Here is a 25793-nt window from a genome sequence, read left to right on the forward strand (position 1 = left end):
ACAGCACTCTAAGATGTAGGTCTGGAAAAACGGAAAAACTCCTCGGCTTTTTTCCAGAGTCACACACAGATTGCTTCTATTTGTCCGTGATACAAGGCGGTACATGGTAGTGTGTGAGGAGCGTACACCGCTATACAGTGCCTGTATTGAAAATTGTCAATCTCCATCTATTTGCATAGGGACTGACACCCCCTGTCTCTGTCTAGTTTTGACCATTATCAAACAGCAGATATGCAAAACTGTTTGAAAAGCGGACAGCACTCTAAGGTGTAGGTCTGGAAAAACGGAAAAACTCCTCGGCTATTTCTTCCAAAGTCACACCCAGATAACTTCAATTTGTCCATGATACCAGCCGGAACATGGAAGTGTGTGAGGAGCGTACACCGCTATACGGTGACTGTATGTAAAATTGTCAATCTCCGTCATTTTGTATAGGGACTGACACACACTGTATCTGTCTAGTTTTGACCGTTATCAAACAGCAGATATACGAAACTGTTTGAAGAGCGGACAGCACTCTAAGGTGTAGGTCTGGAAAAACAGAAAAACTCCTCGGCTTTTTCTTTCCAGAGTCGCACCCAGATAGCTTCTATTTGTCCATGATACCAGCCAGTACAGGGTAGTGTGTGAGGAGCGTACGCCGCTATACGGTGTGTGAAAAAATGAACCCTCAGTAACTCACCAAAACAAAATATTAAAAGTTGGAGTGCTTTGAAAAAAGCAGTTTGAACAGCAGTGTGCACACAGCAATGCAGATAACAGGTAGACTTAAAAGGCAGCCTAATCACCACCAGCACTGCTGCACAGAAACAAAAATCCTCCCCTTTCACTGCACACTAACTGTACAGTGAAAAGCGCTATCAGCAGAAGCAATTTTTTTTCTTCTTCCCTGCCTAACGCTCTCCCTTATTCAGAATCAGCAGCAGTACCTCTCCCTATTCAAAGATTGGCAGAAGTAAGATGGTGGTCGGCGGTCACATCCTTTTATACCCACTGTGACACCACACAAAGCCAGCCAATCACTTCAATGTCCTTCTCTAAGATGGTGGTGGCCACTGCCTATGTCATCGCGTTGCCCACAGTGTGCGTCAACCTTCATTGGCTGAGAAAAGGTGCTGGAAGCATTATTTGAAATGTGACTTTGGCGCTCTGATCAGTGACCTCATGGCCGACCTCACGCTATGGTCGGGTTTCGATTGGCGAAACCTGACTTTAGCTAAAGTCGGCATTTTTTTTAATTTGACCGACCCGTTTCGCTCAACTCTAGTGTGTATGTGTCCTGCATCTAGTGTGTGACTGGTGTGTATGTGTCCTGCAGCTAGTGCATGACTGGTGTGGATATGTCAAGCATCTATTGTGTGACTGGTGAGTATGTGTCCTGCGTTTAGTATGTGACTGGTGTGTATGTGTCCTGTGTCTAATGTGTGACTGATGTGTATGTGTCCTGCATCTAGTGCATGACTGGTGTGTATGTGTCCTGCATCTAGTGCGTGACTGGTGTGTATGTGTCCTGCATCTAGTGTGTGACTGGTGTTGATATGTCATGCGTCTATGTGTGAGTGGTGTGTATGTGTGCTGCGTTTAGTGTGTGACTGGTGTGTATATGTCCTGTGTCTAGTGCGTGATTGGTGTGTATGTGTCCTGCATCTACTGCGTGACCTGTGTATGTATCCTGTGTCTAATGCATAACTGGTGTGTGTGCCTAGTGGGTGACTGGTGTGTATGTGTCCTGTATGTAGTGCATAACTGCTGTGTATATGTCCTGTGTCTAGTGCGTGACTGGTGTGTTTGTGTCCTGTATGTAGTGCATAAATAGTGTGTATGTGTCCTGTGTCTAGTGCGTGACTGGTGTCTGTGTGTCTAGTGAGTGTATGTGGCACATGTCTAATTAATACAATCTTTCTGTTCCTATAGAATATCATTGTTCTCAGCAGCACTTGTCTTTTTTTACACAAAATTATCTGTTGCCCATAAGGATGTTTTTAAATCAAGACTAAAAATCATTGCACCCAACAAATGAGCATTTTGTTGGTTTGTCAGGAGCTGTTTGGACAGGTATATAGTTGAAAAAAATTCCCAGATTATCAGCTTGACTAGATGGAAGCTAAGGGAAGACTCTGCAGCTAGTACCCTTTAACCATGGTGGGCCCCAAGAATGATTTTCTATGGTGGGCCCAAACTACTCCAGTCCGACCCTGAATATACAGTAAGTGTCTCCAGGTCACAGCAAAGTAGCTTCCTTCTGCACATACCACATACTCACAGGCATATGTCCTAAGTACATACTAAGACAAAATTCGGTAACATGTTTCTGTAACAAAATTAAGGCCATTTTAATTAATTTTTTTGACAAAATAATTGAAATTTGCTAATTAAATGTATTTAAGAACTTATATATAATGACATTTCTTTCAGTTATTTATTTTTTGTTCTATTCCTAGAGAACACCTTAATGCTCTGACATCATATCCAAGCTAATTTGTTCGAGTAGACGGCAGATTTAATCTCATGTTATGCACAAGCTTAACTCGTGAGTGAAAAAGATCTAGTCTCGCTTAGAGACCATTTAATTTGGAATGGGTTAAATATCCATCTCTACTATTTTATCCAACCTGATACATATTCTGAACTGCAATACTTCTTGTCAAGTTTCATTGGTTGCTTTGTCAACACAATGACTTTTCTTTCTTCAAGCATATCTTGCCAACTTAAGTTCTCTGAGGATACAATTTAATCAGTGAAAAATAAATATAATCACTCCTTCAGCTAATTAATGTCTTCACTTTGTAATTATTCAATGTTAGGAGCCTCTATATAATTATATCCAAGAATGCTGTTCTCTGTTTGGAGCAGTTTGTCAACTAAATCCTTCTGGTTATAACTTAGGTCCCTTATGAATACCAATCCCTCTAATTACACTCATTTTATACTACAAACTGTAATGAAAAATGTGTTTGCTCTTTCGTTTTAGGAGGTTTCCAACTAATGTTTCCTCAACTGAATAAAACATCCTCCGAAAAAAAAACCAAGTGTCATATTTTACATTCATAGAAACCGTATTTTTAAATATTACTTGATTTCAGTAGAGTAAAAGGTGGCAGATTATAACATTTTGTTGACTGTCTAATTATAAGGTGGTCAGTACAAATGAAGTAAAAATTGCAAGTACAAATTAAGGGAATACACCAATTGCAAATGTTATAATGTCTGTCAAAAGCTGCAGCATGAAGCAATCTGATTCTCCTTTAGAGAATTCCAAACAAAATGGCTGCATGGTTAACTGTTAACAAAGCACCACATAACCTCCTTAAAAAGTCAAGTGTAGCCAAACAGGAACTTTCAAATTGCCATTGATGCTTTACTCTACTACTCAGATGCGTTTCTTGGGGGTGGGCAGCCGGGCCGGGTCATAGAAAAAGAAACGTGGCACAACTGGTGCGGTGCTCAGGTAGGATCCCAAACCAATAGTGCAAATAAGTAAAACCTGGCACTTTTTTTTTTTTAACGCATGACGCATGCTATCGCGGGCTGGTCTCACATTCGGGTCCCGGCCAAGGCTCAAGCTGCTTAGCGGCCGCCACCTAACGAATGCAGTCACGCTCGGCCTAGAATGGCCGGTGGCCAGGTTTTACTTATTTGTGATCAGGTCATGTGATCACGCTGCTGACGTTACCTGCCAGTGCACAGAAGAGTGAAGAGGATTGGTTGTAAGTGTTCCTGTGGCTGTGGAGCTGAAGACATCTAAGATTCAGCGAAGGGATGGGGGGGACTTATTCTGTGTGTGGGGGGGATTTATTCAGTGTGAACGGGAGATTTATTCTGGGTGGAGGGGGATCTTTTCTGTGGGAGACGGGAGATTTATTATTTGTGTGTGGGGCGATTTATTAAATGTGGAGGAGGATTTATTCTTTGTGTGGGGGGTTTTATTCAGTGTGGAGGAGGATTTTTTCCAATGTGGAGTGGGGGATTTATTCAGTGAGAAGGGAGGGATTTTTTCTGTGTGGATGGGGGATATATTCAGTGTTGAGTGGGAGCATTTACTCAGTGTTGCGTGGGAGGGATTTATTCAGGTTTTAGTGGATGGATTTATTCAGTGTGGAGGGGGAAATTTATTCAGTATGAAGGGGAGGATTTATTCAGCGTGGAAGGGAGTATTCAGTGTAGAGGGAGATTTATTTAGCGTGGGGGGATTTATTCAGTGTGGAGGGGTATCTATTCTGTGTGGAGGGGGAATACTTTATGTGTGGAGGGGGATTTATTCAGTGTAGGGGATTTATTCAGTGTGAGAGGGATTTATTCTGTGTGGAGGGGGATTTATTTTGTGCTAGGGTGATGGGTTGTGTGCGGACAAAGTATGGAGAGCGAGAGGGTAAATACAGTGCCTTGCGAAAGTATTCAGCCCCCTGGAACTTTTCAACCTTTTCCCACATATCATGGTTCAAACATAAAAGATACCAAATGTAAATTTTTGGTGAACAATCAACAACAAGTGGGACACAGTTGTGAAGTTGAATGAACTTTATTGGTTATTTTAAATTTTTGTGGAAATTCAAAAACTGAAAAGTGGGGCGTGCAATATTATTCGGCCCCTTTACTTTCATTGAAGTAAACTCACTCCAGAAGTTCATTGTGGATCTCTGAATGATCCAATGTTGTCCTAAATGACTAATGATGATAAATATAATCCACCTGTGTGTAATCAAGTCTCTGTATAAATGCACCTGCTCTGTGATAGTCTCAGGGTTCTGTTTGAAGCACAGAGAGCATCATGAAGACCAAGGAACACAACAGGCAGGTTCGTGATACTGTTGTGGAGAAGTTTAAAGCTGGATTTGGATACAAAATGATTTCCAAAATTTTAAACATCCCAAGGAACACCTGTGCAAGTGATCATATTGAATTGGAAGGAGTATCATACCACTGCAAATCTAACAAGACCCGGCCGTCCCTCTAAACTTTCATCTCAAACAAGGAGAAGACTGATCAGAGATGCAGCCAAGAGGCCCATGATCATTTTGAATGAACTGCAGAGATCTACAGCTGAGGTGGGACAGTCTGTCCATAGGACAACAATAAGTCGTACACTGCACAAATCTGGCCTTTATGGAAGAATGGCAAAAAGAAAGCCATTTCTCAAAGATATCCATAAAAAGTGTTGTTTAAAGTTTTCAACAAGCCACCTGGGAACACATCAAACATGTGGAAGAAGGTGCTCTGGTCAGATGAAGCCAAAATCGAACTTTTTGGCAACAATGCCAAACGATATGTTTGGCGTAAAGGCAACACAGCTCATCACCCTGAACACACCATCCCCACTGTCAAACATGGTGGTGGCAGCATCATGGTTTGGGCCTGATTTTCTTCAGTAGGGACAGGGAAGATGGTTAAAATTGATGGGAAGATGGATGGAGCCAAATACAGGACCATTCTTGAAGAAAACCTGTTGGAGTCTACAAAAAGACCTGAGACTGGTACAGAGATTTGTCTTACAACAAGACAATGATCCCAAACATAAAGCAAAATCTGCAATGGAATGGTTCACAAATAAACGTATCGAGGTGTTAGAATGGCCAAGAAAAGTGGGGCGTGCAATATTATATGGCCCCTTTACTTTCAGTGCAGAAAACTCACTCCAGAAGTTCAGTGTTGCTATCAGTATGTCAAGAGTGGGAGAAGAGGGTTGCATTGACAATCCAAAACAATGGGCAGCACTTTGAACACATTTTATAAGTGGTCACAAACTTGTAAATAACTTATGAAAGAATAAAGTTACATTAAATCAAGCACACCATTGTTTTTCTTGTGAAATTCTCAATAAGTTTGATGTGTCACATAACCCTCTTCCCATTGAAAAAAATAAAGTTAGATCCAAAATGGCCAACTTCAAAATGGCCACCATGGTCACCACCCATCTTGAAAAGTTTCCTCCCTCCCATATACTAATGTGCCACAAACAGGAAACTGATATCACCAACCATTCCCATTTTATTTAGGTGTATCCATATAAATGGCCCACCCTGTACAAATCCAGCTGTGGATTATAATCTTCAAAGACATCTAATTGATTTCATGAGTAGCTACTTAATTTCTTTTTTACACATTTTGTTTTACTATTGGAGATGAACATGGTTGGCTGTGGCATGATATTGTTACATGTGCATTACTCATTTATTTACTTGCTTATATAGAACCATGAATTTACACAGCGCTTTCCAGACATCATCATCACTGTCACCATTGCTGCTGACAATCTATATTCCCTACAGTATGTCAAGTGTTTGGTGGAAACCACGATACAAGGAGGAAACCCACAGAAACATTTGGAGAGCATGTAAACTACTTGCAGATGTTGACCTTGATGTGGGATTTGAATCAAGGACCCAATGAAAACTGATGAGACATCATACTACACATTAGCTAATCTTTTGTGATTCCTTTTGAATAAAGGCTTTTTAATGCATGTTTACTCAAAGTGACATTTTAGGGATTGTGTATATTGTTATTCTTGATTTATATTAATATCTAAAGATATTTAATATCACTATTGCCTGGTTTTGGATCAGTAAATTACCATATTCTCCCCCAAAAGTGTTTGTGAGAATGCATAAAATGTTGCTCCTCTATTTCTGACCTAACAATAACATTATCCAGGGACATGTCAAGAAATGAATGAATAGAGATTAGCTCTAACCAATCAAGAGTTATTATTGATCCCCACACACTACAATATCCTGGTATGTGCTACAATCTAATTCTTACATAGATATCTAATTAAAAATACTTACTGAATAGAGCTCTCAATCCGCGAGACTGTCAGGAAGGCCGCTAGGTTTGCCGTGTAAGAAGAAATAACAATTAAGGCAAACAACCACCATGCTCCCATCATCATTCTTGTTGCTAAAGTAGTATAAGGGACGTCACCTCCTATAAGAAGAAATAGCAAAATACAAGTAAATATGTCTATATAATAAGTAATTGTAAAATTTTAAACATGAAAATACACCAGGGTTACAAAGAACCCATTGTTACTGCAATTATTATAGACAGTTATATATTACATTCACAACAATTCATTAGCTTTGCTCTTTTTTATGCATAAAATGGATAGGATTACATTTGAAAACAATAATAATCATAAATAAAGAGCTGCACAGGTACAACCACCACTTCAATCACAGCAGCCAGAAAGGGGAGAGAGGGCAAGTGTAAACTTGTTAAAATTCATTAAATAGTTGTACCTTTTCTGGGGAGGCTGAAGGCTGGCATTTTTAGTCTGGGAGGGGGCCAATATCCATGGCCCCTTCCTAGGCTATTAATATCAGCCTGCAGCTGTCTGTTTAGCCTTTGCTGGTTATTAAATTTAGGAGGGAAACCACATCATTTTTGTTGGTTCCATTTCACTGATCAGTAAAGGCTACTCAAACAGCTGAAAGCTTCATGGATATTAGCCCCTCCCCAGAATAATAACACCAGGTCTTAGCTGTTGATTTTCTCTCAGCTGGTTAGGGAAATTAAAGGGGACCCCACAGCATTTTTTAAAAATTATTTATATATTCTAAAAATACATGTACAGGAAGCAGGCTGCAGCCCTCAGCTGTCAGCTTTATCTTGGCTAGTTATAAAAATAATAGAGAACCCCACAATGTTTTTTTAACTATTTAAATAGATTTTTAAAAAATGAGTGGGGCCCTCACTTTTTTTGTTAAACAGCCAAGATAAAGCAGACAGCTGGGGGCTGGTATTCTGAGACTGGGAAGGGGTCATGCATATTGGCCCTCCTCAGTCTAAAATGCAGTGCCTTGCAAAAGTATTCGGCTCCCTGGAACTTTTCAACATTTTCGCACATATCATGCTTCAAGCATGAAGATATCAAATGTAAATTTTTGGTGAAGAATCAACAACATGTGGGACACAAAAGTTGAAAGAAAATTATTGGTTATTTTAAATTTTGTGGAAATTCAAAAACTGAAAAGTGTGGCGTACAATATTATTCGGGCCCTTTAACTTAATACTTTGTTGCGCCAACTTTTGCTGCGTTTACAGCTTCAAGTCACTTGGGGTATGTCTCTATCAGTTTTGTACATCGAGAGGCAGAAATTCTTGCCCATTCTTCCTTGGCAAACAGCTCGAGCTCAGTGAGGTTTGATGGAGATCGTTTGTAAACAGCAGTTTTCATCTCTTTCCACAGATTCTCGATTGGATTCAGGTCTGGACTTTGACTTGGCCATTTTAACACCTGGATACGTTTATTTGTGAACCATTCCATTGCAGATTTTGCTTTATGTTTGGGATCATTGTCTTGTTGGAAGACAAATCTCTGTCACAGTCTCAGGTCTTTTGCAGACTCCCACAGGTTTTCTTCAAGAATAGTCCTGTATTTGGCTCCATCCATCTTCCCATCAATTTTAACCATCTTCCCTGTCCCTGCTGAAGAAAATCAGGCCCAAACCATGATGCTGCCACCACCATGTTTGACAGTGAGGATGGAGAGTTTAGGGTGATGAGCTGTGCTGCCTTTACGCCAAACATATCGTTTGGCATTGTTGCCAAAAAGTTTGATTTTGACTTCATCTCACCAGAGCCCCTTCTTCCACCTGTTTGGTGTGTCTCCCAGGAGGCTTGCTGCAAACTTTAAATGACACTTTTTATGACACTATCTTTGAAAAATAGCTTTCTTCTTGCCATTCTTCCATAAAGGCCAGATATGTGCAGTGTACGACTGATTGTTGTCCTTTGGACAGACTGTCCCACCTTAGCAGTAGATCTCTGCAGTTCATCCAGAATGATAATGGGCCTCTTGGCTGCATCTCTGATCAGTCTTCTCCTTGTTTGAGATGAAAGTTTAGAGGGACAGCCAAGTCTTGGTAGATTTGCAGTGGTATGATACTCCTTCCATTTCAATATGATCACTTGCCCAGTGCTCCTTGGGATGTTTAAAGTTTTGGAAATCATTTTGTATCCAAATCCGGCTTTAAACTTCTCCACAACAGTCTTGGTCTTCATGATGCTCTCTGTGCTTCAAACAGAACCCTGAGACTATCACATAGCAGGTGCATTTATACTGAGACTTGACTACACACAGGTGGATTATATTTATCATCATTAGTCATTTAGGACAACATTGGATCATTCAGAGATCCACAATGAACTTCTGGAGTGAGTTTGCTGCACTGAAAGTAAAGGGGCTGAATAATATTGCACGCCCCACTTTTCAGTTTTTGAATTTCCACAAAAATTTAAAATAACCTATAAATTGGGTTCAATTTCACAATTGTGTCCCACTTGTTGTTGATTCTTCACGAAAAATTTACATTTGGTATCTTTATGTTTTAAGTATGATATGTGGGAAAAGGTTGAAAAGTTCCAGGGAGCCAAAGACTTTCGCAAAGCACTGTAACAGCTCGCAGCTGCCCAAGAAAAGGTGCATCTATTAGATGTGCCAATTCTGGCACTTTGCCCTGCTCTTCCTACTTGCCCTTGCAGTGGGGTAATAATTTTGGGGTTGATATCAGCTGTGTTATGTCCTGGCACTTTAACCCCCCCGAAGTACTGCGATCAAACAATATTGCAGCTTTCCGGGAGCCAGCGCAGGGCTGACAGCCCCTCTGCCTTTCGATCGGAGACCCCGTGGCATGACATGGGGTCCCGATCAATGCTATGGTGAGCAGATGTCGTCATGATGACATCCGGGTCACCAGAGTTAGGAAACTTAAAATAATATTTATTGAAAAATATCCGAATAATAAATTACTATTTATTGCTAAATTTACTATTTTATTACTCATTGCTTATAAACAATAAATGTATGGTTAAGAGGAATGGAGTGATCCAGGGATTGGATCTACATGCAGTATCTCAAGACACCAAATAGGTGAGTGTATTCACACTGAGCATATACCTTTGACAATTAACTGCTACACTTAGAAGCTTACGCTTCCCATTTTTCTCCCTATAATCCCCTCTTGTTTCATCATATACAATGTGACAGTATCCATGGGTGTAATAAATAGCCGAAGATATAGGACGGGATTAAATAGTTGTAAAACAGAGAGATCAAGGATAATGCAAATAAACATTCAAAAGTATCCCCAATATTAGATGCATATGCCTTTAAATATAGTGAACTAGTGCAAAGTGCATCAGTGTCTAGTATCCATATATCACTATATCACTCTGTGCAAATCATTTCTAAAGAAATATCATAAAGATCAAAGCCGGGAATAATTACCCATAGAAGTGAAAGATCCCGCCTGGACCAAGGTCACATACCCCAACACGCGTTTCGCGTTCAAATGTTTTCGCTTCCTGAGGACTCTTTGCTTCACCTTTGTTGTAATTATTTTTGAGTTGCTGTTTATATGGGTTTATGGTAATCTAGTTCTGGTGTTTTTTCTTCTTAGAGTTAGGAAACTTGTTGATCACATGCAGTGCATGATCAGCAAGTCTCCCTGGGAGTGCAGCACTGACAGCTTCTATGGCATGCAGATACTGCTTCATCTGCATGCTATAGAAGCGATCAGACTGCAAAAAAATGATTGACACATAGTGGGACAAAGTGTAAAAGTTAAAAATTAAACAATTTTTTTTAATAATTGTAAAAATGCTTAAAAAAATCAATAATAATAATAATTATTAAAAATCAATATGTATTCTATCACTAAATAAATATTTGAATTAAAAAAATCTAAACAATAAAAATACACGACCCGATCTATAAAACTGTCCCACTAGTTAACCCATTTTGTGAACACCATTAAAAAACAAGGCAAAAAACAATGCTTTATCATCATACCACTGAACAAAAAGTGGAATAACACACAATCAAAAAGACAGATATAAATAAACATGGTAGCGCTGAAAATGTCATCTTGTCTTGCAAAAAATGAGCAGCAATACAGCTCCATCAGCGGAAAAATAAAAAAGTTATAGCTCTCAGAATAAAACAATGCAAAAATAATTATTTTTTCTATAAAACAGTTGTTATTAACATAAAAAATATAAATGAGGTATCTCTGTAATTATACTGACCCAAAGAATAAAATTGCCTTATCAATTTTACCAGACACGGAATGGTAAAAATGCCCCCCGAAAAGAAATTTATTAATTGCTGCTTTTTGCTCATTATGTCTCCCAAAAATCGGAATAGAAAGTGATCAAAAAATGTCATGTGCCCGAAAAATTATAGCTCTCAAAATGTGGTGATGCAAAAACTATTATATGCAGTAAAAACATCTTTTAGTATGTGACAGCAGCCAAACATAAAAACCCGCTTTAAGGCTTCTTTCACACGTCCTGATATTTCCGATACCGGAGATGTCAGTGTCCGTGTGTATAATACTTGCAGCACGCATGTGGCATGCTTGTGCCCCATCAGTACCACAAGGTCGGGCACCAGGGAAGAAGCATTACAGTAAGAGCTTTTCCCTGGCGCCTGCTACTGAACATGGCTCTCATCATTCTCCCCTGCTCTGCCGGCAATCTGCGGTAGCAGGGGAGAATGATGAGTTACATTTAAGTAATAAAAGATACAGCAGGAGGCGGCTGATGGGTCTATTACTCCCATCAGCCTACCCTTGCTGCTGCTAATAACTGTGACAGCAGGAGCAGCGGATGAAAGTATTCATCTGCTGCTTCTGTGTGGTAAACAAATACGGTAATTAAAAAAAGTTGTGTGTTCCCTCCTATTTTTGTTAACCAGACAGACAAAACTCACAGCTGGGGGCTGCAACCCTCAACTGTCAGCTTCAGCAAGGTTGGTTATCAAGAATAGAGGGGTCCCCAAGCTGTTTTTTTAATTATTGGTAATATATGTGGGGTTGATATCACCTTTCAGGTGACTTTAAGCCCATGGCTTAGTATTGGAGAGGCTTCTATAACATATCGCCATTACTAATCCTAAAGTTGCATCAACATAGACACCCAGAAAGTCCTCTATTTGAAAAAAATGACAGACTCCTTTATTAATCTCAATTAAACCATACTTCTAACCACACCTAATCCAAGCAAAGCCATAGATCATCTGTAATGAAAATAAAATAAAAAAGCAACACTATACCATACCTGTACGTCGTTGTGTCCCACATCATAATCCATGAGGTTGTAAGTATGGTTTAATTAAGAGTATTAAAGGAGTCTTCTGTGTCATTATTTCAAATTCCAAAGTTCCTTAGGGGTCTAGTGTCCAAAATGGTGTCACTTGTGGGGGGGTTTCAAGTGTTTAGACACATCAGGGGCTCTCCAAATGCAGCATGGTGTCTGATCTTAAGTCCAGCCAATTTTGCGTTGAAAAAGTGGAATGGCGCTTCTTCCCATCCAAGCTCTGCCATGCGCCCAAACAGTGGTTTACTTACACATATGGGGTATCAGCATACTCATGACAAATTGCACATCTCTTGGGTGTCCTATTTCTCCATTTACCCTTGGGAAAATAAAAAAAATTGGGAGCAAGATGATCATTTTTGTGAAAAAATATGATTTTTTTATTTTTACGGCTCTACGTTATAATCTTCTGTGAAGCACTTGGGGGTTCAAAGTGGTCACCACACATCTAGAAAAGTTCTTTCAGGGGTCTAGTTTTCAAAATGGTGTCACTTGTGGGGGCTTTCCACTGATTAGGCACATCAGAGGCTCTCCAAATGCAACATGGTGTCTGATCTTAATTCTTGCCAATTTTGCGTTGAAAAAGTAAAATGGCGCTCCTTCCCTTCCAAGCTCTGCCATGCGCCCAAACATTGGTTTACCCCCACATATTGGATATAAGCATACTCAGGATAAATTGCACAACAACTCTTGGGGTCCAAATTCTCCTGTTACCCTTGGGAAAATAAAAAATTGGGGGCAAAAATTTATTTTGTGAAAAAAATATGATTTTTTATTTTTACAGCAATATGTTATCAACTTCTGTGTAGCACTTGGGGTTTCAAAGTGCTCAACACATATAGATAAGTTCCTTATGGAGTCTAGTTTCCAAAATGGTTTCACTTGTGGGGGGTTTAGGCATTGCCGCAATTCAGCAATGCATCAAGATGTAGTAGAATTGAAGCACAATGGAGTACATCATGGGACATATAAATTGTCGGCGGACAGGAGAGGAATACTGTGTTTTTTATATTTATTCTTACAATAATTAATTGGTAAAAAAGGGTTATCATGGGGGAGTGGTTCTGTCAATTAAAAGACTTTTCTCTGAGTGTTTTTTCAATTAAAGGACTTTTTTGTGTGTCTGTCTTACTTTTTTGATTACTAGGTTAGTAATGGGAGTGTCTGTTAGACGATTCTCTATTAATAACCCCTGGGCTTGATGTCAGTGGACATAAAACAGCCTCACTTGGCACTGCACCAGGGCAGGTGGGAAGATCTGGGCAAAGTGCCAGAATTTGTGCATCTAATAGATGTGACTTTTCAGGGGTGGCTGTGAGCTGCTATGCTACCTTTAGGCTGGGGAGGGCCAATATCCATGGCCTCTTCCCAGTCTGACAATACCAGCCCTTGCTGTCTGCTTTAGCTTGGTTAATTATAAAAAATGGAGAAGACCATGCCATTTTTAAAAAATTATTTATTTAAATAATAAACAGAATTGTGTGGGACCCCTCTATTTTTTAATAACAAGCCAAGATTAATATGACAGCTGGGGGCTGCTATCAGTGAGACCATTCCAAGGCTGATAAGAGTAGTACTCTCATCAGCTTACCCTTGATATTAACCTTTTTACCACAGGTCAGGGCTGCTGGCTCACACGCTATCATCTGTGTGACAGCATGGGAACCACAGTGCAATGACAGACGGTAACGTGAAAGATTACCATTGATCAGAGATGGTGTTTACCGAGCTGTCACACAGATAACAGCATGGGAACTGCTGGGTGTCAAGCCCCCGTTACACACTGCGATATCGCTAGCAATATCGCTGTAAAGTCACCGATTTTGTGACGTTGCAGCGATATTGCTAGCGATATCGCTGCATGTGATACTTCCCTTCGACCCGCTCCCCCGCTGGTTATCGCTGATCACGCGAGAAGCTCCTGGACCATTCCTTGTCGGCCACTTCCTGCTGGGCTTCCTGTGGCGCCGATGAGCGACGCATGGAGCCGGGCGGGAGGACGTCAGGATCGCCTCGTCTGACAGGTAAGTAGCGACCCCCGACCACTGCTATGTCACTGGTGAGATCTGCCTGTGTGGTAGCTCACTAGCGACCACCTAGCGATGCACCAGCATCATATCGCTGGTCGGGATTGCTGGTGCATCGCTAGGTGTAACGGTACCCTAAGAGCCCTAAATTCATTGGAATAGGGTCTGTATTTGGGTTCGAGTTTGGGTACTGTTCTGGTACCCGAACTAAACTTTTTTTTAAATGTTTGGTTAAACCCCATGGACACCAACATCCACAGATACGCTCTACATTAACTGCGAATAAATTCATGCAAATTTTAATACTGGAAAACTTTAAATTGCTCAGAAAATTCACATGGGGAGAGGAGAGAGCACGAGATTCTTGCTAACCATAAGAGCTTATGACTTTCAGGCAAGATAAAGAGAGATACAGAGGACCCCGCTGACTATCATAGCTTCCACTTTACAGGAGAGAGAGGACCACATTAACCATAATTGCTTACAATGTACAGGAGAGAGAGAACCCTGCTGACCATATGAGCTTACACTTTACAAGCGAGAGGCCTACGCTGATCATAAGGGCTTACAATCTACGGTATCATCTGCTGATGATAAGAGCTTAGAATTTAAAGTATATAGAGAGGACCTGATGACCATAAGAGTTTACACACTACAGAAGAGACAGACTTACCCAGTGATTGCCCTATTTTACAAACTGTGCTCCACTGGGAGCCCCTGATCTGTCATGTCCCAGGTACTGAGCAGTACTGTACAAGGTATGATAATCTGTAAGATGTCATAGCTGCAGGGCAATATGGGAAAGCTCACATGGCCATTCAAAAACACATTAGCCCACTCTTATGCTTTAGCAGTGGGAAATGGTGCTAGGAAAGTTTATTTTTAATCTACGGTAATCTAATCTTCTTCAAATTATATCTAGTCTTCTGCGTAATACTGCTTGTTGAACTGGGATTTTTAGAAATGACACTGTGTTCATATATTAGCTCCAATAATCTGTTCCTTCATATTACTGTTGTAACTTTGTATAAAGAAGGTACAACTATGACACTGTTGTATCTACTAATGTCTGTTACACTCTTGTTTCTTTAATTATTGCACACCTGTGTAGTTTCCACTGTTTCATAATTGGTTAGCACTTGCTTTAAATTTTTTGTCATGGGTTTGTTTGCTATACTCAATGATCCAGGGAGGGCAGTTCATTCCTGAAAGGCGGCTGTGCATTATCTTATCTACCACCATGAATTTTAATTCTTTGATTTGAAATAAAGCTTTGAAGATTTTTTTCAGTTGCCAACACTTGAAGTTTCTCTTCTAGGGTCAGCCTATATGGCAGCTTCATCTGTGTATCTATGGTCAGGATGAGCTGGTATGCAACTTTACAGAAGAACGAGTGAAGCCCAATACCTGCATCCACTATAAGTAGGGAGCAACAAGAATTTGATGAGTTTGTTAAAGTCGTATGATGAGAATTCTGCCTGTTTTGTGCAACAGTTGCAAAATACATTAATTCACTCCTAATTTTAATTTTAGGGATAAGAGATGTTTTTGTATAAAAAGCCTCCGTGAACATAGTAGCTTCACATTTATTGGTTATCTAAAGTAATTATATAGGGAAACATTTAATTTAACTGCGACTATGCAGGAATATGATAGTACAGTATGAAATCCTAATATTTGGCAAGTATATGCCTCAGTATCTACAAGATCCAATGGATCACCTTGACAGAAACATCATAAACAATCCTCGGAGCCCTACACATTATTGTGACTCATATCTAAGCAGAGGTTACTTTATTAAGCTAAATCAATAGCCCTCGAAGTGAGCTGCACACCTCTGCTTCACATTGACTTGTTTTTAGTCGGCTGTTACAGTTCAGATAAATTCGTTTCTTCTTCTACCAGTATGAAAGACAATACCCTAGTGCACATTCCTATCTGTTCAATTTTTCTTTAACTATAACCATTTGCTTATGGACTCCAATCCTAAGAAATGTATTTAATGCTGTAGAGGTGTCTTAACGGCTGCAAGAACGGATAACATTGATAGATATAATCTCCAGCATTTCTCTTTCTCCAAATCTGCATTTCTTCTGATCTAATAAACTATGAGTTTGATTCAATGGTGGGAGTCAGCTCTGAGATTCTGAGATCTTGGTTTCCTCTAGACAATAAAATACTTGCATCTCTTTATCTCCCCTTATCTAAGGAACATATTACCACAACAGATGTTATTTTGGCTCAGCTTGCTTTTACTTGGAGCATATGCAGCATTGCCTAATCATTTTGACGCATAAATTGTAATGATAAATAGACAAAATCTAACTTCCAGCTCAAATAATAAATCTAAACAAGTGCAGTTATGAAACATGTAGCCCATGGTAATGAAAGCATAGCTCAAATATAATACGCCATTAGTGATTTCTCATAAATTGAAGCATTAATAATTACATGGCATATTTTAATCTAGACAGACATTCAGAAAAAAAGATAAAAATGTTGTATGGATGTCAATGTTGTAAAGAATATTAAACATATTTATTATGTATTTGAGTGCAAGAATGCGCGTTTCCTGATAATCATGCAGGCTGCAGATCACCCGGCAAACACGCAAAATGCTTGTTCATTGGGTGAAATGGGCTTTAAAGAAACACTCCCATCAAGGTTTTTTTCTCTTGATATATTGAAATCACCATATTATATAGCACCTTGTACTTCCAATTGCACATTTTGCCCTTCTATCTAGCTGAGTCTTCTGTTTTCCATTAGGTCTATGACATCATGTGATTAAAAACGGACTAGCCGAATCCTTCTAAGCTCTATGTAGAAACAGGAAGTCTCTTTTCCCTGCATGAATCATCATTAAAACTACAATCCTACATTACTGCAAAGTCCATGCAATCCAGCTCAGCTTCTTCAACTCTGGACACAGCTGCTCCAGCCCCTTGCTTTTATCTCTCCTGCCTGTTTCCTTTAGTCAGCAAAAAAAAATAGAGTTCTAATGCTGACTCATACAGGGAAAAAACACTTCCCATTTCTACTTAAAATTTAGAAGGATTCAGCTAGTCAGTTTTTAATCATGTGATGTCATAGACCTAATAGAAAAGAGAATAATTAACTAAGTAGAATGGCAAAATGAGCAATTGTAAGTACACAGTGCTATAAAATATGCCAACTGCAACATATTTAGAGTATAAAAATATTGATGGGGGGAGTGCTTTCTTAACTTTGCAATTATTAGCAAATGTCTTGTTTGACCATATACTGCAAAGGACAATCAGAGCCTATGTGCACTAATAATTCCATGTACATGGGTGATGTGGTCTGCTTGTTGTTGGGCAACTTATTATATGCAACTTATTTAGTTATTTAATCCTGCAGATTGTTCAACCTAAACACAGCTTTAAGCATAATGAGTAAATCTAGTCTTAAACAATCAAAGAGCAAAACAAATGAAATATCTATAGTAAAACTTCAATAGACTTAGTTCATCACCTATAAAAGGCCTGTCACACTAAGCGATATTGCTAGCAATATCGCTATAACTTGTGACATTATAGCGATATTTCTAGCGATATCGCTGTGTGTGATACTTACCTACAACCCGCTCCCCCGCTGGTTATCGCTGATCACGCGAGAACGTCCTGGACCATTTCTCGACGTCTGCTTCCTGCTGGGCTTCCTGCTGTGGAGACGAGCGACGCGTGGACGCGGGCAGGAGGACGTCAGGATAGCCTTGTCTGACAGGTAAGTAACGACCCTCGACCCCTGCGATGTCGCTGGTGAGATCTGCCTGTGTGGCAGCTCACTAGCGACCACTTAGCGATGCCCCAGCGATCCTGACCGCGTCATATCGCTGGTCGGGATTGCTGGTGCATCGCTAAGTGTGATAGTACCTTAAGTCTAATGAAGCCACAGACTTACCTGCGATAATTGTTGGGTTATCTTTGACATATGATTTTCTTCTGTGCTCAGTATGTGATTTGTTATATTAAGACATTTTTATTAGACAAGAATTACTGTCCATTGATTGTTTACCGATTTTTGGGGGCTGGCACCTATAGGGCCTATTGGTGATTTTTTTTAATCTTAATGAGCACACTGCAACCTTAGCTTACTGTTGGTTCATTGTACTGTTTGCTACATTTTGGCTTTCTAAGAGTTTTAAACGCTTTACGACCTATGACTTGTAGGCATGTCATGGGTCACCTCCCCTCTTTTCAGCTTTAGAGCCCGCATCTTTTCAGGCACATGTCAGCTAATTTGATCAGCTGTCATGAGCCCCTAACAGCCACGGGTGGAACCGACATCTACTCTCAGCTGATAACATGCTAAATTCCACTTTGAATCTCTGAGAGAGACCCCCATGCCTGTCATTGCCAATCTGCTAGGAGATGTGAATTTCTGCTGCACAAAGCAGGGCTGAAGCCCTGCTATATGTAGCACAAGTGATCAAAGGATTTCAGATTCAAGTCTCCAAGGAGACTATTCAAATAAGTAAAAATTAAAAAAAAAATTTAAAAATATAAAAAGGATTAAAAAATATCTAAAAGTTCAAATCTCCCCCGTTTTGCCTCATTCAAAATAAAACAATAATAATAAAAAAACACATATTTGTTGCTTCTGACACGCCTGATCTATCAAAATATTAAAAAAAATTAATTAAATCTGTAAACGGTGTAAGGAGAAAAAAAACCAAACTGACAGAATGTTGTAATAAAATGCAATAACAGGTGATCAAAAGATTGTATCTACCACAAAACGGTATCATAGAATCATAGAATCGTAGAGTTGGAAGGGACCTACTGGGCCATCTGGTCCAACCCCCTGCTCAAAGCAGGATTCGCTAAATCATCCCAGTCAGATGTCTGTCCAGCCTCTGTTTGAAGACTTCCATTGAAGGGGAACTCACCACTTCTCGTGGCAGCTTGTTCCAGTCATTGATCACTCTAACTGTCAAAAAGTTTTTTCTAATATCTAATCTGTGTCTCCTCCCATTCAGTTTCATCCCATTGCTTCTAGTCTTTCCTTGTGCAAATGAGAATAAAGTTGATCCTTATACAATGTGACAGCCCTTTAGATATTTGTACACAGCTATTAAGTCTCCTCTCAGTCTTCTCTTTTGCAAACTAAACATTCCCAAATCCTGCAACCTTTCCTCATAAAACAGAGTTTGCAGACCGGTCACCATTCTGGTCGCTCCTTTCTGAACTTGCTCCAGTTTGTTAATGTCTTTTTTAAAATGTGGTGCCCAAAACTGGACACAATATTCCAGATGAGGTCTGACCAAAGAGGAGTAGAGGGAAATAATGACTTCACGTGATCTAGACTGTATGCTTCTGTTAATACATCCTAGAATTGCATTTGCCTTTTTTGCTGCTGCATCACACTGCTGACTCATATTCAGTCTGTGATCTGTTAGTATACCCAAGTCTTTTTCACATGTGCTGTTGCTTAGCCCTATTCCTCCCATTCTGTATATGCTTTTTTCATTTTTATTGCCCAGATGTAGTACTTTGCATTTTTCCCTGTTAAAAACCATTCTGTTAGTTGCTGCCCACTTCTCCAGTTTATTTATATCTTTTTGAATCCTCTCTCTCTCTCTCTTCTCTAGTATTAGCTATCCCTCCTAGCTTTGTGTCATCAGCAAATTTAATCAGTTTACCCTCAATTCCTTCATCTAAATCGTTGATAAAGATGTTGAACAATACAGGGCCCAGGACAGAGCCCTGTGGTACCCAACTTGAGACATTCTTCCAACTGGATGTGCAGCCATTTACGACCACTCTTTGGGTCCAATCACTAAGCCAGATATGAATCCACCTAACAGTTGGATTCCATTCCATACTTAGCCATTTTTTCAATAAGGATTGAATGAGATACTTTGTCAAATGCTTTGCTGAAGTCAAGATATACTATATCTACAGCATTTCCTTGATCCACCCAATCAGTGATTCCATCATAGAAGGAAATTAAGTTAGTCTGACATGACTTATTAGTTACAAACCCATGCTGACTCTGTTTAATCACTTCATTCTTATCCAGGTACTGACATACTGTACATGTTGTTTAATAATTTGTTCAAAGATCTTTCCTGGTATAGAAGTCAGACTCACCGGCCTATAGTTGCCTGGGTCCACCTTCTTCCCCTTTTTGAAGATAGAAACAACATTTGCTCTTCTCCAGTCTTCTGGGACTTCTCCTGTTCTCCAAGAATTTTCAAAGATTATGGAGAGGGGTTCAAAAATTTCTTCTGCTATCTCCTTCAGTACTCTGGGGTGTAATTCATCTGGACCTGGAGACTTGAATTCATTTAGGTTAGCTAAGTGTTTCCTCACTATCTTTCTGTTTATAGATATCCTGGATTCTTCTATTCCCTTAATAGGACAGTGAAGAACAGTTGATGTTACATTTCCTTTCTGAGAGAAAACAGATGCAAAATAGGAATTTAAAAGTTTGGCCTTCTCAACATCCTGTCTTACCATTTCATCATTTTCATCCTGTAAAAATCCTATAGCATCTTTGACTTTTCTTTTACTTTTGACATATCCCCAAAATCCTTTATTATTGCTTTTGACATCTCTTGCAAGCCTCAATTCATTGTCAGCTTTAGATAATCTGATTTGTGCCCTGCAGGTTCTGCAGACAGCATTATATTCTTTTTTAGATATGCCTCCCTCTTTCCATTTTATAAACATTTTTTTCTTCCTTTTTAGCATGTGCTTAAGTTCTGTGTTCATCCATCCTGGTTTCCTTAAATGCTTCCTATTCTTCCCTCTTTTCGGAATTGTTAACAATTGTGCTTTGAGAATTTCATTTTTCAAGATTTCCCATCCTTCCTGGACATTTTTGTCTTTAAGGATATCCAGCCATTGGATTCCTCCAATTCTCTTTCTGAATCCCTTAAAATCTGCCTTTCTGAAATCTAACCTTGACGTCTGAGTCTTCACAGGTCTTCCGCCTCTAGTTATCCAAAATTCTAAAATAGCATGGTCGCTACCTAGGGTCCCAACCACTTTTACCTCCTCAACCATTTCCTCCCTGTTTATAAGGATTAGATCCAAGGTAGCAGTTCCCCTTGTTTTCTCCCCTACCTTTTGGAAGATAAAGTTGTCAGCAAGAGAGGATAAGAATTTCCTTGACCTGTTAGTTTTGCCTGAGAGAGATTCCCAACAAATGTCTGGATAGTTGAAATCTCCCATGACAACTATGTCATATTTTTTGGAGAACTTGGCCATTTGATGCATAAAGAGTTCATCTATATCTTCAGCTTGCACAGGCGGCCTGTAGTAAATGCCTACAATGGTGTCCTTTCCATTGTTCTGTCTTTGTATTCTTACCCAAACAGTTTCCACAGAACTCCCAGTCTCTGAAGCTTCAATCTCTGTGCAGATATATGCGTTTCTAACATACAATGCGACACCTCCTCCTCGTTTATCAAGTCTGTTTCTTGCAAATAAGTTGTATCCTTCTAGTCTTGTATTCCAATCATGTGTATTGTCCCACAAGTTTCAGTGATTCCAATGACATCATATTTCTTTTCCTGTGTTAGTAGTTCCAATTCTCCTTGTTTGTTGCCCATGCTTTGTGCATTAGTATAGAAACATTTTAGTTTGTGATTGGTTTCTCTTTCTCCAATATTTTTATTAATTAGATTCTTTTGTCTTTGTTCTTCCTTTCCACTTCTAATAGCAGAGTTCTCAATAGCATTTGTCAGGTTCATGGCTTTTTCTGGTCTTTTGCTTCCCTTCCCACGTTGTTCTAGTTTAAAGCTCTCCTTACAAGTGTAGCAAGACGACTTCCAAATACATGCTTTCCAGTCTTCGTAAGGTGCACCCCATCTCTAGCAAGTAGTCCATCGTAAAGGTAATTCACTCCGTGATCCATAAATCCAAATCGTTGCTGACGGCACCATCGACGTAGCCAGTTGTTCACTTGCAGAATCTTATTCCACCTCCTTGTTCCATGGCAATCCACTGGGAGGATGGAAGAGAAGACCACCTGCGCTCCCAGTTCTTTCACTGGGAGAAAGAACTCCCAGTTCTTTCACTGGGAGAGCAATAAAAATGTCAGCTTGGCTCACAAAAAATAAGGCCTCACCCAGCCCCAGATCACAAAAAGTGGAGAAACTAAAGGTCTCGGAATTTGGTGCTTTTTTTTTCTTACAGACTTTGGATTTTTTTCACCACTTAAATAAAAAAAGAACCTATATACGTTTAGTATTTGCAAACTCATAAGGAAAAATCATGTCAGGTCAGTTTTAGCATTTAGTGAACATGGTAAAAAAAAGCAATTGTGAAATTGCATTTTTTTTTTGCAATTTCACTGCACTTGGAATTTTTTCCCATTTTCCATTACACTATATGGCAAAACCATTAGTGTTGTTTTGAAAGTCCAATTCGCCCCCCCAGAAAACAAACCCTCACGTGGCCAGATTAAAGGAAAAATAAAAGTGATATGACCCTGGGAAGAAGAGGAGCAAAAAATCAAAATGCAAAAACACAAAATCCCAAGGTGGCAAAGGGGTTAATCCTTTCTGTATATTTTTGTATATTTGTTTATTAAAATAATTTGTTAATGTGGAGATCCCTTTGGTACTCATATACTTCTTTTTCTCTTGCTGTTAATTATCTCACAGGATGCCTATGAAAGCCAATAAAGGTACTGTCACACTTATCGATGTACCAGCGATCCCAACCAACGATATGACGCGGTCAGGATCACTGGTACATCGCTAAGTGGTCGCTAGTGAGCTGCCACACAGGCAGATCTCACGAGCGACATCGCAGGGGTTGGGGGTCGCTACTTAATCTGTCACACTAGGCGATCCTGACGTCCTCCCGCCCGCGTCCACGCTCGTCGCTCGTCTCTCCACAGGAAGCCCAGCAGGAAGCTGACGACGAGAAACAGTCAAGGACGTTCTCGCGCGATCAGCGATAACCAGCAGGGGAGCGGTCGGAGGTAAGTATCAGACATAGAGATATCGCTAGCAATATCGCTATAACGTCACAAAAACCAGTGACGTTATAGTGATATTGCTAGCGATATTGCTTAGTGTGACAGGCCCTTAAGTGTACACAGCTGTTTGCTTTCCAGTTAAGTGTTGCTGTCAGAGACTGACAATGGCATTTTTGTGGCTAAGGGCCCCATTACATTTAGCAATGCACCAGCGATCCCGACAATGATACGACCTGGTCAGGATCACTGGTGCATCGCTAAATGGTCGCTAGTGAGATGCCAAACAGGCAGATCTCAGCAGCGACGCAGCAGCGGTTGTTACTTACCTGTCAGACGCGGCGATGATGACGTCCTCCGCCTGCGTCCACGCGTCGCTCGTCGGCACCAGCAGGAAGCCCAGCAGGAAGCCGCGTGATCAGCAATTGCCAGCGGGGGAGCCAGTCAGAGGTAAGTATCACATGTAGCGATATCGCTAGCAATATCGTTGCTGCGTCACAAAATCGGTGACGCTTTAGCGATATTGCTATGTGTAAAGCCCCCTTAACAGGAATGGCCAGAGCTAATCTCTGGATATAGTTGTTACAGATAGATGCTGGCTACATATTATACAGTAACTGGTATCTGCTCCTGAGCCCTCTCCACACACAATCACACCCGCAATCACAGTTCATGTCAAAACGATGGTATGGGTGCATCAGCTCAGCCTGCTCTTTCACCCACGAAAGGATGATTTTGATTGACAAGTAAATTCCTGCAGGTATGTCTTAGCATATTCCTGTGAAGTTAAAGATAACCTGGTCAAAAGTAGCCATTTTTTTATCTCTTTTATTCCAGCTGCTCAGCTAAATATTCCTGTTTTCTTTCTTTTTTTTTTAAATCCACTGTACAGTTCCAGAGATATGTGTCTTTTGATAGGGTTTCTAATGGGGTGTGGCTCATAAGTTTTTATGGGGGCTTATCTTCAGATTGCTCTTCCTCCTTATCCTGTGAACTGCAACCTCTTAATAAAGACCATGAAAATTACTACTAAATAAAAAGTCCCATTACCCTCGACCTAAAATAAATACTGCATTTACTCAAGTATAAGCTGACCCGAGTATAAGCGGAGGACCTATTTTTGCCATGGAAAACTGGGTAAGCTTATTGACTTGAGTATAAGCCGGGTATGCATTGTTCCCTTATCACTGTCCTGCTTGTGTGGCTTCCCCGTGTTATCCTGATATGTGTGGCTCCCCATCCTGTCCTGATATATGTGGCTCCCCCTGTTGTATGCATGGCTCTCCCATCTGTCCCACATGGCTTGGCTCCCCCAGTCCCACATGGCTCGGCTCTCCCGGTCCCACATGGCTCACCCCCTCCCATTGTTGTATGCATGGCTCACACCCCCATCCTATTCACTCCCCTCGCTCCATCGCTGCATCTCTTTTGTCTCGGTGCGGCAGCTCTCCTGTGCTGAGCGGTCACATGGTACCACTCATTAAGGTAATGAATATCTGCTCCAAGCCTATGGGAGTGTAGATGCATGCATATTCATTACCTTAATGAGAGGTACCATGTGACCGCTCAGCAGAGGAAGAGCTGCCGGCACCGGGACGGAGATGCAGGGACAGAGATGCAGCGATGGCTTGAGGCAGGTGAGTATGATGTCTTCTGTTAGCTGCCAGCTCCTGCTGCTGCTCCCCCTCCCCCACTGGCTTTCTGGACAATGACACATGTTTAAGCCAAGGGAGGCGTTTTCAGCACAAAAAAATGTGCTAAAGATCTCGGCTTATACATGAGTGTATATGATAAGTAAAAAATAAGGAGCTGTTGCGAAACCTTAAGAGCACAAATTTAAATCTTTTGACCGGTTGACAGATGACCTTTAAATCCACTGTATGACTTTCTGGAAATTTTCTAAAATACATAAATCTATATAACAGTTTTTAACATTTTTTTTAAGTTTTGTTTTCTTTCAGTTCTTAACCTTTGCTATATATAAGTACATAAATTCTTAAAGCCCCGTTACACACAGCGAGATCACTGATTTTGTGACGCCACAGCGATCTCTCCAGGGACATTGCTGTGTGTGACATGTATCTGCGACTGGCCCCCCTGCCTGGTATCGCTGATCGCGCTCGAACATCCTGGGCCATTTTTTGATCGTTGGTCCCCCGCTGGCCAGTGCACATCACAGAGTGTGACAGCGAGAGACCAACGATCAGTGGCGCTGATAGCTGGTTTCCAAGGTAAACAGCGGGTATCTAAGAGCCGCCCGGCTCTTAGATACCCGTTGTTTACCTTGGATACCAGCTTACTCGCTGGTCCTGATCGCTGGTGGGTCTGTCTATGTGACAGCTCACTAGCGATCAGCTAACTATGTCCCAGCGATCCCATCCACGTCAGATCATTGGTGGGATCGCTGGGACATTGAAGCATGTAACGGGGCCTTTATACTACCAGCTGATATTCCTTTTCTTTACCAAAGATCTATTGATAAGATATACTTTTTCAAGTTCATTTTGTACTATAAGCACTCTGTAAACACGAGTCAATAAAAAGATAGTGGTGATGCTGACAAATCTGCTCATAAATCATAAAGTGAAATTAAATATATGCAATTTTTTTCACAATTAGAAATCATATTTTCTTTGTCAGAAGAATTTGGAATTTAGTACAAAGAGAGAACACAAAACCAAAGTGCTTAGAGGACAACCTGCTGGGTATTGA

General features: G+C 40.4%; 1 protein-coding gene across 1 annotated transcript in view; it reads right to left on the minus strand.

Annotated features, from left to right (window-relative positions):
• The window catches only part of GRID2 (glutamate ionotropic receptor delta type subunit 2), a 2095611-nt gene that overhangs the window by 352056 nt on the left and 1717762 nt on the right, over positions 1-25793 (minus strand). Inside the window, exon 12 of the mRNA XM_073590055.1 lies at positions 6786-6924. Coding sequence (XP_073446156.1) covers positions 6786-6924 — 139 coding nt within the window. The remainder of the gene's footprint in view (positions 1-6785; positions 6925-25793) is intronic.

The sequence above is a fragment of the Dendrobates tinctorius genome, unplaced genomic scaffold (assembly GCF_039654945.1).
Source record: "Dendrobates tinctorius isolate UK_male_01 unplaced genomic scaffold, ASM3965494v1 ptg000011l, whole genome shotgun sequence".
NCBI classification, from domain to species: Eukaryota; Metazoa; Chordata; class Amphibia; order Anura; family Dendrobatidae; genus Dendrobates; species Dendrobates tinctorius.